This window comes from Echinops telfairi, unplaced genomic scaffold, assembly GCF_000313985.2.
Source record: "Echinops telfairi isolate 266 unplaced genomic scaffold, ASM31398v2 ScPeMD7_70;HRSCAF=299, whole genome shotgun sequence".
Classification (NCBI taxonomy): domain Eukaryota; kingdom Metazoa; phylum Chordata; class Mammalia; order Afrosoricida; family Tenrecidae; genus Echinops; species Echinops telfairi.
Window position 1 is genome coordinate 26254088 of NW_022103968.1, and position 16191 is coordinate 26270278.

Sequence of the window (16191 nt, forward strand, 5' to 3'; positions counted from 1 at the left end):
GGGGTTTTCACACCAAGGCTCTCGTGAAGACATGACTGCTGAGTGAGTCACTGGACAAACTGGATGAACCGACCAACCGGAACCCTTCCTCCGGGCCAACTTCCACATCAAAACAGTCAGAGGAAACGGAAAGATCAAGGTAAGAAGGTGCCCTGACCAAGTGGAGAATCAAGTTTCCAAAGATTTCTTTCTTTCCTAGTCCAGTCGTGTCTGGCTGGCCCACCATCCCGCCAGACAGTTGTGTACTGCAGCCCCCTCAAAAGCACACTGAAGAACAACTTTGCTTTAAATACAAGCCTAAACAAGAGCTCATTACTAAGGAGAACTTCACACAGGCCTCGAAATAGAGAAAAATAACGATGGATGGCTTATAACAAGTGAGGGCTTCAACGGTTATTGACTTTGATTCATTGATTCATTGATAAACCACCTGCCAGCTTTCAACCCTATGTCCACAAATTCTGCGGAAGCAAACCCCACACATCACATCATTTCGTCTATAAACATTCCAGTATGGACTTCTAGATGAGAAGGAGTCCTTTAAGAAGACATAACCATGATGATTGACATTATCCCTAAAAACAGGCAAGTTTCTCCATATTCTCAAAAGGCCAAGTAAGTATCAAATTGCACTTTCCACCCATGTCTTTTCGTAGCTGTCTTTACAAAGTACAACCTAGACAAGGTGGACCTTGGAGTTAGCAGGTTTATCTCTGAAGTATTTGCTGAAGAAACGAGGCGGTTGGCCCAGTAAATTTGGCCCAGTTTGAACTGTGCTGATTGCAGTCACCACTGCCACCCCCGTCCCCCTGGGTCATTTAACCAACCGGTGCCTCTGCCCCTTGGTCTTTCTGCAAACATGCCACAGGTGAAAACTAGAAGTGAGGATAGCAGCCATTGACAGTAACTGCTTAGAGTCTCAATATGTTATTAGAAACCTGTAGACACAGAGATAGTTTCATTTGCAATGTATGCAGAGAAAGGTGGGTAAAAGGCATGCTCTTTCCCCAGAGTTGCCAGTTTCCAGAATTACAAAATGGGTCCCAACATCTTCTGAAGACGATCAATTAAGTATTTACAGCTCTTATACAACCTACACCTCAATTATATCAAGCATATTTGGACATAGGTTGCCATCATAATTTTCTAAACATTTACTTTCTATTTGAGCCTTTAGTGTCAGCTCCTCTTTTCTCCTTCCTCCCCCACCACTCATGACCCCTTGATAAATGACGATTATTTTCATGTTTATCTTTTAAAATATTATTACAAATACATTTATTTTAGCATGTTCAATGTGTTTCAATCCATTCCAGTTAGTATTGTTATTGTACTTGCCCCAGCTTTGGCCAGCGAGAGCCTCTACAATAGACTCCTGAGTCTGTTACCCAGGACCCTCCCACCTTTGAGCATGTCCTTGGTTCCCATATATATTTCCTGCCCCAGCCCTGAGACCAGCCATTCCTCATGGTTTGGTTTCTTCTAAAGGGAAATGATACAAAGCTAGGAGTTGTGTAAATTAAGCAGTTGTTGTTATTCATATTTGAAAGATTCTATCACCGGAAAACACAGCCACTGTTTACAAGAACATGAATGATGGCGGGAGGGCTCCAGTGAGAACCTGGGGGATGCGGAATCACTGCACTGGGCAGAGCAGCAGTTCGTTTTCTGCGGAAGTCAGAACTTTGATTCTCAGCTCAGGAAACAAGCTCTCACTCCCTGCCTTGGTTTACATTGACTCAAGGCAGCAGTATTTATGGGTGCTCTCGGGGATCAGTTCTAGCGGGGGCCTGGGCTGGGTCAGGTCTGGAGGAGCCTGGACCCAGAGGTGGAAGGAGCCATGGCTGTTTGCAGGAAACCAGGCTGAATTTTGCTGGATGCTTGAAGGATGCTGGATTGGAACAAGCATCTCTGAGTTCAGTGGTCTTGGCTCTGAGACGACCAACCTCACACAGCATACATGATTCCCTTCTAGAAGGGACTTCAGGGATGGCAAGCTTACCGATGCCCAAAGCTATCTGTGTTAGAAAATGCTGCCACATCCCAAGGAAGTTTTCTACCCTGGGTCACAACAACAAAAATCAAATGCCTCTTCCATATGTCAAGAACCTACACAGTTTTCAACACTTACTGTGGGTCACATTTCTTGTCCATATCATACCCCCAAATCTTTTCCTCTTTAGACTAAAAGAAAATTCCTATCTTGGAGATACTACATTTTGACCCCAGGGTCCACAAAGCCAAACTCGGATTTGAACGCAGGCGACTTGTCTTTTGCTCCTGCTCCCATCCATGCTGCTGCCCAGCCCCCTTCACGGAGCATTCTACCCTGAGCCTTTTCAAGCTAGCGCAGAGATGTGTCTACCAGGCTAACACGCTAGGCTGCTCCGCTCCACCAGTGCCCTCCACTGCCCCCTGCAGGGAGCAGCCCTGAAATGCAGGTGCTAAAGACAGGCCAGATTGTACTAAAAGAGCCAACCATTAAGACTCCACTGGGAAGAGTACTGAAGAAGCTTGAAATAGACACAGCCAACATGGTGTAACTAAGAGGCTGGTTATCAATGAGTGTCTCCTCCGGTTATCTGAATGTTAATGTGTGTATAAAAGTTTGAGAAGGGGAGTCAATGTGGTGTCCAGGTAGAACCACCTGCCCAGTGCTCCTGCTCTTAAACCAGAAAAGTAAGAGGCACAGGAAGCAAGCTGGAGGAGAAAGCAACGGGACTGATGGTTCTGGAGGGAGATGGCGGTGAGCAAACAACGCCATCGACAGGAACAACTAGGGAATTAAAATCAAAGATGAGGACGACGTAGAGATCGTGGGGGTGTGGCAGCAACAGCAATCTAGGGGAGAGGAATTACTAAGAAGCAGAAGAAGGGCAAGTGTGATGGTGGGGCAGGAGGAAGGTAAAAGAAAACAGGAAAGATCTAAGCAAAGCTATGAATAGAGACAACATAGGTGTGCACTTATGTAAATATATTAATTAATAAAAATAGAGGTATTTGCCTACGTACATAAGGCAATACACTGAGGAAGTGAACGGACTTTGGGCCTCAACACAAGAACACTGTTCTAACAACCTGGTAGTCTGTGATTCTCACCCTCCCAGCACGATTGATGAAGACAAAATGGGTGCATAAGCAAATGTGGTGAAGAAAGCAGACGGTGCCCGGCTACCAAAAGATATAACGTCTGGGGTCGTAAAAGCTTGAAGTTAAACAAGCGGCCATCTAGCAGAGAAGCAACAAGCCCCTATGGAAGAAGCACACCAGCCTGTGCAATCATGAGGTGTTGACAGGATCGGGTAATAGGCATCCGAAGACCCAAAACAAACAAACAAACAAACAAACAAACAAACAAAAACCATAATGTTGAGAATGAGGAGGGTCAGAGCAGAGGCCCCAAACCCACCTGTAGACAATGGGACATCCCCTCACAGAAGGGTCACAAGGAAGAGATTAGTCAACCAGGGTGCAATATAGCACTGATGAAACACACAATATTCCTCTGGTTCCTTCAGGCTTCCTCAACCCCCACTAACATGACCCCAGTCATGGGCATGACCCCATACCTTTCACTGTGGGCTAGACCAGAGCATGTACACTGGTACAGATAAGAGATAAGAGCTCAGGACACACAGAATCCAGGAACAGGAGGGGGAGTAGCAATACCAGGAAGGTGGGAGGAAGGTGGGAAGAGGAGGGGAGCAAGGGGGAACTGTTCACAATGATCGACACATAACCACATATACCTCATCCAGGTGGACAAACAGAAACCATGGGGGAAGAGAGACAGCGGTCAGTGTAAGATACAAAAATAATAATAATGTATAGTTTATCAAGGGGTCACGAGGGTGGGAGAGAGGGGAAAAAAGAGGAGCTGTTACCAAGGGCTCAAATAGAAAGTAAATGTTTAGAAAATAATGATGGCAACAAGTGTACACATATGCTTGATACAATTGATGTATGGATTGTTATAAGAGTTGTAAGAGCTGCCAATAAAATGATCTTTTAATTAAAACATCAACAAAAACTCCACTGGGAGATAGAGGGTCGATTCTGACTCATGTTCCACAAAAGAAGCCACAGAAAAAAGGTAAACAACTGAGCATAGCTATGTTCCAATAATGTTTAATTTACCCAAACTGGGCCATCGAGACTTCAAGGCTTCAAGACATCAAGGCTGGGACCGTAGTTTGCTGATCCCTGCTCTTAGGGTTTAAATCTTCCCTTATCTTGGTGGGCCTTCCAGAGTTGGATATGGGCTAGAGGGAAATGTACATGCAAATCACTTAAACTTCCAGGCACAAGCTCACTTCTGTTTTTCTTCCGTGGAGCAGCCAGCCAACCCTTCAATTACTCATATAGAACCTTGGAAAGTACAGGGAAGCCAGGGATTGTTGTGACTTATAACTGGTCTGCATTATAAACAGATGAAAGAGAAAACATTTTACACATCCATAGCAACTAGAAAAGAGAATAAATCAGGCTGAGAAAAAGAAATCACCAGGAAAATAAAAAAGAGTATGAGGAAGAAAAATGACATTACTATAAACAGGCAGCCCCAGTTGGCTTCGGTTAGCCGACTGGGGCAACAGGCTGCTTATGCAAACCAGGAAGCAAGAGAAGTCGACAGCTCTCATGGGCCATGACAGAGCATCTCCTTTCAGCAGAATGGACAGTACTTGCGGCAAAAACACTGGGGACACTGGGACATCTAGAGAATAGAAAGGCAGGTAGGCTGCTTATGTGGAGAAGTTGACCTGCAGCCTAGCCAAGTCTCACCTGGGTGCCATACTCAATCTTTCTGACTCCCTCCACTCACCTATAGAGCACAGAGGAGGAAGCAAAGCTTGTCTTGTCTCCTGGACCTGGCAGGGGAACCCTGTAACCTCCCACAGAGTCTCTTGTTGAGCCCAGGTAGGCAGCGCCTGCTGACACACCTGAGAAAGCAGTGGGGTCACTTCCTAGACCAGAGAGACCTGGGGGCTGCCAGGCTGGGGACAGGATTACACTAGGCTCGAGGTCCCGAGTGCTAGGATGGCAGAGGTGAGAGAAATCTATGCCCGTGGAGGCTGTGCTACCTTGATGGCACGGCTAAGCACTGACTGCTAGCCACAAGGTCAGTGGTTCAAACCCACACGCCTTCCACAGAGGACGATGAGGCTGTCTACGCCAGAAGAGATTCTTATCGTCTCGAGAAGACAAAGGGGCGTTCTGTCCTGTTCTTTAGGGTCCCTATGAGTTGGGCTCAACTGTGGCAATGAGTCTGGAGAGACGACTGTGTCCCACATGCAGCTACAGCCCCAGCCCCTCCGGGGAAGGACCTTCTCAAAATGCAGGTGGACAGTCTCAAATACCTCAAACGCATCAGAACTTTTATTTTTTAATGGAAGAAAAAGATGGGCTTTCACTCCCAGAACTGGGCATCTCACCTTCCTCCTCGAAATGCTTTCAGAGCTTTCTATTGCCCGTCAAGAGTCAAATCCAGATTCTTCGCTGGCAAGCCGACCACGATTGGAGCCCTTGGAAGCACCAGCTCTTCCAGGACTTTCTCCTCCTTCCAACTCCATCAGTCTGCTCTCATTTGCTCACCGGTGGCAAGCGCTCCGCCTGCTCCGGGGCCGGCCCACGTGGCTCCCTCTGCCAGACACCTTCTCCTCACTGCCTGCAGTCTGCCCTTCCCTCGTTCTCGATCCGAACTGGGTCCCCACCTGCTGCTTTCGGAGCTTGCTGGTCTTTCCCTTTCAGAGACCTGGAAGCACACCTTTATTTGCCTGGGTCTTCGGGGTCTGTCTCCATGACCTCCGGGCAGGGAGCCTGTCTGTCTGTCCGATGCCGTTTACTCAGCTGCCCATGGGGTCCCAGCAAGTAGCAGGCACCTCATACAACGATGGGAAAAGAGCACCTTCCTCAGGCCTGTTCGCGTCGTCTGCTGGGAGATCCCGGAGCCTGGGCAGCCAGGTGTGCAAACCGTGCAGGGCAGGGCCGGGGCCGGAGGCTCTGTGCCACTCACCAGCTGGTCCTGCCCAGCCCAGCACTTCCCTCAGCCTAGGTCTTCATCTGAAAAACGGCAAATCAACACCTTCTTCGCGGGGCTGGTTCGCCAATGGGAGCGAAGTGACTCAGCTTCATACACCATTGCTTCTGTTTCATGATTCTTAACGATCAAAGAGCACATTAAAAAAAAATAGCCCCCCCCCTAAAAAAAACAGCTCTCAACCACATGTGAAATTTTCCCTTTGGGCACCATAGGAGGAGGCAAAAACTCTAGAACTCTGAGAAAAGTATGGCGATTCCACTTCGCAAACGGGACAGGAAGCACGGCAGCTAAATCTCAACGGTCCCGTGTGTGGGTGTCCCGGTGTTTCTGAACCTCGAAGGCAGGTACTGAGCGTGCAGGAACCAGTCTTTCTTAACACATGACTCCATCCCGACCCATAGGGACCCCATAGGACAGGGCAGCACTTCAGACCTGGACAGGAGTAGACAGCCTCCTTGCTCCCATGGAGTGGCTGTTGGGGTCGACCTGCTGACCTTGTGGTTATATCAGCTCAGTGAGTCTGTGCCTGACGACTAAACAAAAGGTCGTTGGTTTGAACCCAGCCCTCAGTGTTGCGCAACAAAGGCCTAGTGGTCGAGTTCTGTAACGCCGACAGCCAAGAGAAAACCGTCCCGGGCAGTTCTATTCTGTGCCACAGGGGCCCTCCAGGCGGTGGGTCAACTCAATGGCAATGGGTTTGGCTTTTTGTGTTTTGAAGGCCAAACCCCTGGAAAGAGGGCCAGTTGACAAGGAGTGGGAAGAATTACTTTGTTGCTATAAAAATAATCCTGTATAGCCATCGTTCTTTTTTTTTTTTTAAGAGTCGGGGAAGTTAAGGCTTCCCCTATTCTTCTTTTTAAAAAATCATTTTATAGAGGGCTCTTAGAGCTCTTATAACATACATCGATTGTGTCAAGCACATTTGTACATATGTTGCCATCATCCTTTTCAAAACATTTTCTTTCTACTTGGTATAGCTCCTCATTTTTCACCTATCTCCCTTACCCTCCCACGCTCGATACATTGTAATTATTATTATTTTACAATCATTCTAGTTACTGGATGGCCACACAGTAGTATCATCATGATAGATTCGTTTATCTAATTCACACATGCTTAAAAAAAACCAAACTGAAAGCTCTTAGTTCTCTTCATTTAGCCATCCTGCTGCCAGGCCTTCAGAATTCTAAAGGGCCACTGGGCCAGGGAATGAATGGTCTCCTAATGAAATCCAGAGTGTGGAGGCAGGGGGCAGGGAGAACAAACCGAAGATAAAAGTCAAAGAGGAAGGGTGAGTCCAAGCCCCCTGGGTTTCTCTTCTGGAAACTGGCTGCAAAGTAGGAAAGAAAGAAGTTAAAGTCTCCACTGGTTCTGTTAGTCATCTATTCACTGCAGAACTTTCCAAATGCTTCGTGCCGAGGCGGGCTGGGGCACCATCGGCTGCAGCAGGTGGATGAGGAGGACCGCCCGTCTCATGACTGGAGTGTTCTCTTCCCTCGTGGTACTTCTGTCCCGGCCCTGTGTTCCCTGATCCCGGCAGGCCTGCGCACTCTTGGGTGGGTGTGGCAGATCACGCCGAGCCCACCTAACGGCCATTCCCCTCAAAACCAACAGAACCCACGTTACGTTCCTCCGCCTTTTCATGGTCACGACGTTCAGAGATCGAGGGCCGGGCTTGGCCCCAGGAGATGATGACTGACCGGTCAGCCAACACGGCTTTCTCTCACTTTCCTATTATAGGTCTGGCCGGGGACACACCAGGAGAGCCAGTAAGAAGAGTTTGGGGGTGAGGTGGTGTCCAGACTGGTCTTCAAAACAGACATGAGACAGAAGTGTCTCTACCATGGCCAGGCAAACTCTGTTGGGTATAATTCCTGGATTTTAGGGATTATGACAGCCATCTTTGAGAAAGGAAGCAGTTGAAGAAGACAAACGAGGCAGAGCTTAAAGTTAAGAACTCAGCTCCTGAACTCCATCACTGAGTGAGTAACAGCTAAGCCTGGCTCCGTCCCACCTCCACATGACTTGCTCCGTAAGCCAGGTGCCCTTCTTGCGTACATCGTGGCAATTGAGATACAAGAAGACAAAGCAAGTGCCCCTTCTAGTCAAGCCTTCTCTGATGATCTCTAGCATGCAATGGCGTACCACATAACTGAGGTACTGGCTGACCCCACAGCTCAGAGCTGCAAATGAAAATCCTGGTGGTTCCATCTGGCCGGCCACCACCAACTGGGGCGGTCGCATGATCCACATAGAATTGCTCAGCGTCCTCTACAGGTACTGGAAGAAAAGAACGTTGGCCTGCTGAGTATGAGGGGCTTCAAAGAGACTGTGGGAAAAACGGAATTAAAAAGACAATGCTGTTGTTCCGTGAACGGTTTGGAACCCTCTCTTACAAACTGAGAGAACGCAAAACTAGGCAGGGCGATGCTCATCGTTCCTGGCATGTGGGGAGCAAGGCCAACACAGAGGGAGCAAGGACCCTGAGGGCTGCCTGAACATAGAGATCAAGCCAAGGCCGGGCCCTTGGGCATCCCAGTCACCTAAGCCAAGGGTGCCCATGCTTTGCTGGAGATGGACTTTCTCTCTCATGCTCTTTTGCAACTTGAAGAGCCCCAGCTAAGATATTCACCAATGACCTTCGGTGAATCCATAACAGAAGTTCTGAAATGAGGTGGTTTTAATAAACAAAGAGTTGTTTTCTCCATTTAGGGGCCTAGGAGTCCCGATTAAGGTGCAGGCTCTAAGGGAACCCTTTCGGTTGTTTCTGGAGGAAGGTCCTTATTTGCTTCTGATCTTCTGCTCCTGGCCAATCTTCATGGCTTGGCACCTCTCTTCTTCACCTCTGCTTCTCTCACTGGCTTAATCTCTTTCATAGCTCTGCTTTCCTGTATCATCAATGTAACAGAACCACCCATTCCCAAACGGGATCCTAAGTAGGGGCACAGAGGCTGGGATTTGCACCACATTTTGAGGGGGCCCTCATTTAACCCACAAAATACTCCCACATGCGAAGCCTTCACCGGCTCTGAGTCTTCCTCTCTCCCAGGCCTCTCATTTCCAACCCCTTTTCTCAGCTTCCCACCTTGGAGCCAACCTACCAAAGGGTCAGTGGGGCGTAATTAGGGGTTACCTCTGAGTGGTTCTTGGCAGCAGACTTCAGAGGCAGCCTCCCGGAGCCCCCTGGCTGGGTATGGGCACCTCCCACTCCACACCCGCCAAGCCTTGCTATTCATCTTCCCTTGCCTACCAGGGACCTACCTGGGCACTACACTGTGGCTGCTGTTTCAATCCGGAAAAGCAGGTCCGGTATTCCATTTACTTGATCATACTGCTCGGCAGGTCCTCACTTGAACATGGGTGGGTGGAGTATTCCGCAGAAAGTCAGTGGGTCCAAGGAGGACGCTAAGCATGAGGCCAGTTCATCAAACAGAATCACTTGCCATTTCCTCATGTCTGGTCTACCCATGGACACATCAAATACACAATGCACGATGCGTACACCTACGGGGGGTTGGGGGGTGGGGTGGACGGGCACGGGCCGGCTTCCAAAGGCTCCTGGAAACATGCCATTATCTTTTCATTCCATTTTCCCACTCATCTACAACCCTGGTAGACAGAGAGTGGTGTCGAGGGTGGCCCTCTATGGTGGCAATTGAGGGTGCCCTGCTCTGAAAAAATCTGAGAGGCCTAAACCCAACCCTGCTAATCGCCACAGTAAGGGGCAATTATGCACACTATGAGGGCATCTCTGCTTTGTAAAAGGATCTGCTGTAAGGGCCTGCTGAACTGCATTACTCTACTGCATTAGAAGCGAGTCTAAGAATAAGAGAGTCTGATTTGCCAAAGACTATGGGCACTGTCAGCTGCACACGTCAAGGAGCTGTCTTTGAACTGCATGGGGTTTGGGGCTGTATAATGTGAAGCACAAAACCAGGCGATTTCATGGGTGCCACTATGTTGATTCTCTGCCCGGAGCAAGAGACTGGCGCCAAATACTGCCAGGTCAGCTGAGGCAGGAACAAGCAAGGCACTTCCCAGCGGGGTTCCGATGTGAAATGGGAACTTACTGCTACTGCAACCAGGCTCCACGGTATCCACCCTCGCCAGCCAAGTAAGTGTTTTAGGGTTGAAAAACAGCAACAATCTCAGGTAATACTTGCATAAGGGAGCTACATAAAGTTCATAGGAAAGTCCAGTATTTATTTTCCTCCCAACTTTTTGAAGCCCCCCCTCCCCCCATCCCCGTACATACCACTTGCTAGGTATCAGGTAAGGAGTTCTGGTGGGACAATGATTAAATGCTCAGCTACCAGCTGAGAGGTTGGCATTGCCAATCCACCAGCCACCCTTAGAGAAAAGGCTTAGCAAACTGTTCCCATAAAGATTGGGGCCTGGCAAAAGCTATGGGGCCATTCTAATCTGTCCCCCGGGGTCTCTATCAGTTGGAATCAGGTCAACAGCACATATCACCTCCACTACCACCACATAGCAGTCACACCTAGAGTGTGTTACAGCCATGAATGCACCCACCTGCTCAACAGTGCCCTACCTAGTGACTCGTATTCTCCCTGGGTTTAGAAGAAGCAAGTGCCCGTGCAGAGGGTCACACAGATGAAAGCCAGGGGCAGGGACAGGCAGAGCTGAATGCAAGCAGTCGGTGACCAGGGGCCATCCTCTTTATTATTTTAATGTATAAAACTCGATGGCTTTTATTATTATTATTATTATTTATCATTTTATTGAGAGCTCTTACAGATATCGTACCATTCCATAGTTCAGTCACATCAAACAGTATTGTACATTTGTTGTCACAATCCATTTCCAAACATTCTCCTTCTTCTTGATCTCCTTGATATCCGCTCCCCTTTATCCACCCCCCCAACCCATATATATATATATATACACACTTTTTTTTGCCATATACACAGGAGCATTCTGTGTATCAAGGAAAAGAGGTTCATTAAAATAGTAATGCCAGAGTAAATACACTTATTTTTGCCATATCTTACACCATCTAATATATCCATTCACCTGCAATTCTGTTATTCACTTCCCTCGAGTGGGGTTATATAGTCATCGTGGCTATCAGCTCCCCATTCCCCACTTCCCGCTCTTCCCGTAGCCTCAGGAAAACGTTACTCCCATTACTTTTTCTTGGGGGAAGGGGGTTACCGACGTTTGCATTCATGCATCAGGTGGTCTTGATTTTACCAATGACCATACGAAACAGGGGCCATCCTCTTAACCGGGCTCTTAGCTGTCCTCTGCAGCTCCGCTGGCCATCTCTCTGCTGGTACAACCCAGCGCCTAACTCACAGGGCTTTCCTGCGGGTTCATGAGTACTGAGAGTGGTGCCTAATAGAATGTCCTCACTAAATGCTAGTTTTGATCCTCATCACCAAAGGAGCCCTGGTGGCACACTGGCTTAGGCTGTCAGTTAGGCAAGGTCAGCAGTTCAAACGCACCCCTCCACGGAAGACAGGTGAGGCTGTCTACTACTGTAAAGAGGGACAGTCTCGGAAACATACGGGCAGTTCTCCGCTGTCCTATAGGGTTGCGATGGGTCAGAATCCACTTGGAGGCAGTATGTGTGGCTTGCTTTGTTGTTGTTGTTTATCTCCACCCTGCAGGCTCACAGCCATGATCATCTATCTATCTTTCATTGGTTCACATGATCTGTTTCTTATGTCATTAATTGACTACTATTCCCTGCCAGGTTTCAAAAATCATCTGGGGTAGCTTTGCTCTCCCTACTATTGACGTGGTGCGGTTGTGCTACACTGGAGCAGCTACAGGAAGATCTGAGAGACAGGAATGCAGTCACCCTGCCCCAGATCTGACATGCCTACAGTGGTCACACAAGAATCCCGGGAAGAGGGGCCACGGGGCAAGGGGCTGCAGGCACACACAGTCCACATACTCTCAGCAAACAGCCCCAGCTTTGAATTTTGGAAATGTTCAATCCTAAAGAAGAGTTAAAGGAATAGGATAAGGAAGAGTTAAAGGAATCGGATAAGGAACACTCAGAGGTACATGGGTTCACCAGCTGTCAACATGCTGCCACATTGCTTTCGCGGTGTCTCTCTTGCTCTGTGTATGGAAACGCCCCCTCCCCGCCCCGCATCACTGTAACATGAAGTGGCCATCATCATGTCAGTGTGTCCTTGAGTATCCCAGCCTGGACCTCCTGAGGACAAGGATATGACCGTAGGTCAGCACAATACCACCATCACACCGAGCACGTCCCTGCCTGGAGCAGTGAAGTCCGGCCCACCAGCTGGAAGGGTGGTGGTTTGAACCCCCCCAAAGACACCTCAGAAGACAGGCCTGGCACCCTGCTCCTGAAAGGTCACAGCTTCGAAAACTCGATGCAGCAGTTCCACTCTGCACACGGGGGTCAGTATGAGTCGGAATCTGCTAGAAGGCAGCTAACCACAAAAACACAACAAACCTCGCTGCCATCCGGTGGATTCTGACGCTCCGAAACAACCGTGTGACACAGCAGACCTGCTCCAAAGGGTTTCCCAAAGCTAGACATCTTTATGGAAACAGACTACCACAGCTTTCTCCTAAGGACTAGCTGGTGGGCCTTGGGATTGGCAAGCAAGTGCTTTAACCTTTGTGCCACCCGGCCTCCTGGCAACAAAACTAAAACCAAACCAAACTCATTGCCATTGATTCTGACTCACCGCGGCTCCGTGGGGCAGGGGGACCCGCCCCTGTGAGTTTCCGAGACTGCACCTCTTTATGGGAGTAGGAAGTCCTGTCTTTCTCCCGAGGAGTGGCTAGTGGTTTCAAACTGCTGACCTGGCAGCTAACACCCCAACGCCACCAGGGCTCCTTGTAACACAAAAAGGAGGTGCGTAGTAATCTGTGTCCTTATTGGTGCTGCTACAATCGGTCGTTTGGTTAAGTTGGTACCCACCCACTGTTATCCAATGTAAATTGTTGGTTTGTTTTTTTTCCTGTTTGTAATAAAAAACTTTATGAAGGGGTTCTTTGAGTCCTTGTTCCCCACCGACTTTTTGTCTAATCCTGCTAGCGTCCATTAGTGACCTTCACCTGAATCAATGATTACATTTTAGTCACGATGTGGTCACCCGTGATGTTTACTGCCTGGGAAAACAAACTCTTGTAAACAGAATCCTATTTTCTCACTGACTTGCATTATCATTTCACAACCATTCCCGAATTAATTTTAGGAATTATTTGCTTGGCTCCCACCTGACGGTGGTTCATAGCTTGTATTACATATCTCTGCTCCTTTTCCACCCGAGCAGGAGCATTAAGAGGAGCCAACACATGGAAGCCGTGACTTCAGCAGTGCAACAGGGAGCTCCCCATCTACAAAAGCAAGCGGTGTTTTGTTTTTTTAAGTCTGGAGAGCCCCCTTTCCTCTACTAGATCAAATTCCATGTCAAAGAAAAGCTATCTTCCCAATGATTGGTCGGCACAATGAAAACACATCGAAAGTTTACAGGGTGTGTTAGCTTTCCATTCAACAATTTCTATACATTTTGTTTTGTGACATTAGCGGCAGATCCCTCCATGTATCCTCACTCTTTCCACTTCCTCCCCGGGTTCCCCATTTCCATCCACCCATCCTTTCTGGTCCTTCCTGCCTTCTGAACTCTGGGGACAAATGCTGCCTTTGGGTCTAGTCTGGTTGACTGTTTGAAGGAGCATGCTCCTCATGGGGGTCACTGTTCACTTTACAGGGCTGAGAGGTGATCTCTGTGAGTGGCTTCCATTCCAGGTGTCGGACTGTCTGGTCTTTTGTGATTTGGAATTTTGTCCTACGCTGTCCAGGACCCTCCTTGTGCTCTCAGTCGGAGAGGGTGCGAACAACGGCCTGGCACAGCCGTTCAGCTCTTCTGGCCTTAGGCCAGTGGGAGGTGTGGTCAGTCCTCTGAACTAATTATTTCCCTGAGTCCTTGTTTTTCTTTCCTCTTGTTGCGGGCAGGAAGAGACAAATAGTTGTGCTTTAGATGGCTGCCTGTGTAAGCCTTTTTAAAAACCATTTTATTGGGGGCTCGCTTGTGTAAGCTTTTAAGACCAGTTGCTACTCACTACAGTACGATGTAGACCATGGCTTTTATTGGCTAAAGCAAAACTTAAAAACCAGTTGGGGAGTCAATTCTGACTCTTGGTGACCCTGTATTATAATACTGTAGATCTTTACAAGAACAGCCAGCCTCCACTTTCTGCCAGAGGAGTGACTGGTGGGTTTGCAGTCCAACACATAATTAGCTGACCGTGCCACCAACTGTTACGCCAACTGGCCCAGATGTCCCTGAGACTAAGATCCTCAGCTCTCAGCTCAATGACTCAGACCCTCCAGGTGTGTGGCTCTGGCTAAGACGTTTGCACAACTTTGCCCCCTGTGTGCTCTATTATATGCCTGGATATAGTTACAACACCTACAAATACGTATGTCAAAATGTCCTCTCCCAAACCTATCTATGCTCGAAGGTGTATTCCCATGTGCCATCCCACACCTAATCAGTCTTCATTCATATCTACCTGGATATCCACTTCAAATTACTGTTCATTATTACTGTTATCGCAGGATCACTGCAATGGTATTTACAGTTGCTGCCTTTTCTTCTAGCCCACTTTCCAGCGGCTTCCTTGCCTTGGTCATGTGCTGACTGCCCCTCTTTCCCTTCGCCCAAGTTAACACATGCCCATCTAGCTAGGAGTTTCCTTCTCATCCCTGGTCCCCATGCACAATTTGAAAAGATTCTACAAACCATGGTGGGGCAGTCCCCAACCACATGAGCCAGCTGCTTCTGATACCCTATTTCCTTCGCCCCTGTAATGTCAACAGTCCTTTAGGGCCTAGACGCCACCTCCAGACCAGCGTTCCTTGGGAAGCTAATGAAAAAGCAGATGTGTCAGGCTCATCTCTGGACAACTGAATCATGGAAAGGTTTGGGAATTCCTGCTTGGAGAGGACTGTTGTGGCTTCTAGGAAAACTGGTTGATTGTTGAAAGGAGTGCATTCCACCCTACTTACTGTGTACCTTGCACGCCTATCAATTGTTCAGCTAAAAATTGGGCCATGAGGGTGAGTTCAGTACCGGGTCTGAAAGTCACCCTCAATTCTTAAACCACACCTTCGTCAAGATTAGCATGTGTGTTTACAGCTCCTGAAATAGGGCTAGGGCACTGGAGGCCGAGGGGCAAGGACCATGTTAATGACGGACTATGGGAAACCAGAGAAAGAGCAAGTCAGCTCCGTGCTGAGTTGTTCCTTCGCTCCCTGGGAATCTGATGTGCGGCCGGAGACTGCATTACAGAGGCATGGCATCGGAACAGAGGCAGGGACGCCTACCTGCCGTTGGAGTCACAGTGACAAAGCCTTCTGTAAGCACAGCGAGCTCTCCACCGGGAAAGACCAGTCCTCGGGAACATTGATTTCACAGCCCTCAAAACGGGCCTTCAGGTTCCTACGGCCAAACAGGCTCGTGGCAAAAGGATCAGCACAGCAGTCAACACCCGGGGCTCTTACCTGACTGGAACACGTATCTGGCCAAGCCCTGCATTAACTCTGCTGGCCACGTTGGTGGGGCAGACTCCCCGGTTTCTCTCTTCAGACGAAACGTCAACTCAAAGCCAAAACCACTCGGCCCGTCTGTGCCTGTAAACCTGGAAGGAATAGAAAGCAAATGTTTTTAGTTCATCTACTTAAAACGCCAGTTTGAGGAGATCTAATTAGAGTGAAACACGCATACATACTCCTTATGTGTGTGTGTGTATGGGAGTCTCAGCATCAAACACTAGTCAGAGAATCTTCCAGAGTGTGAACCTGATGGGGAGGAAGGACCTCAAAAGCCCGACAGAAACCAGATCTCTTGCTTGGCCCTCTTGCCAGCGATGGGTCCACGAGTATGACCTTGGCCTGGCCAATCCGAAGCTCTCTGGTACTTTTAGTTTTGAGTGAACATTCCTTTCTGTACGATAGCCATTCCACTATTGGAACTTTTCCTATCCACACACCTTATTCCTTCAAGCTGTTGGACCCACTTGGTTTGTTCAGGATTCATGGCCTTTCACATATATGTCCTGTGAGTCTTCCGTAATGCTGTATGCTCTGTGAGAATGAGACCCTTTCCCTACCCCCACCCCAACCACCAGCACCCAGC

General features: G+C 48.5%; 1 protein-coding gene across 2 annotated transcripts in view; it reads right to left on the reverse strand.

Annotated features, from left to right (window-relative positions):
• The window catches only part of SUFU (SUFU negative regulator of hedgehog signaling), a 63157-nt gene extending 47469 nt beyond the window's left edge, over nt 1-15688 (reverse strand). For both annotated transcript variants that reach the window (XM_045291250.1, XM_030885966.2), the window contains exon 1: nt 15558-15688. In XM_045291250.1, the coding sequence (XP_045147185.1) occupies nt 15558-15591 (34 nt within the window). In that variant the 5' untranslated portion in view covers nt 15592-15688. The remainder of the gene's footprint in view (nt 1-15557) is intronic.
• Between the last annotated feature and the right edge of the window lie 503 nt (nt 15689-16191).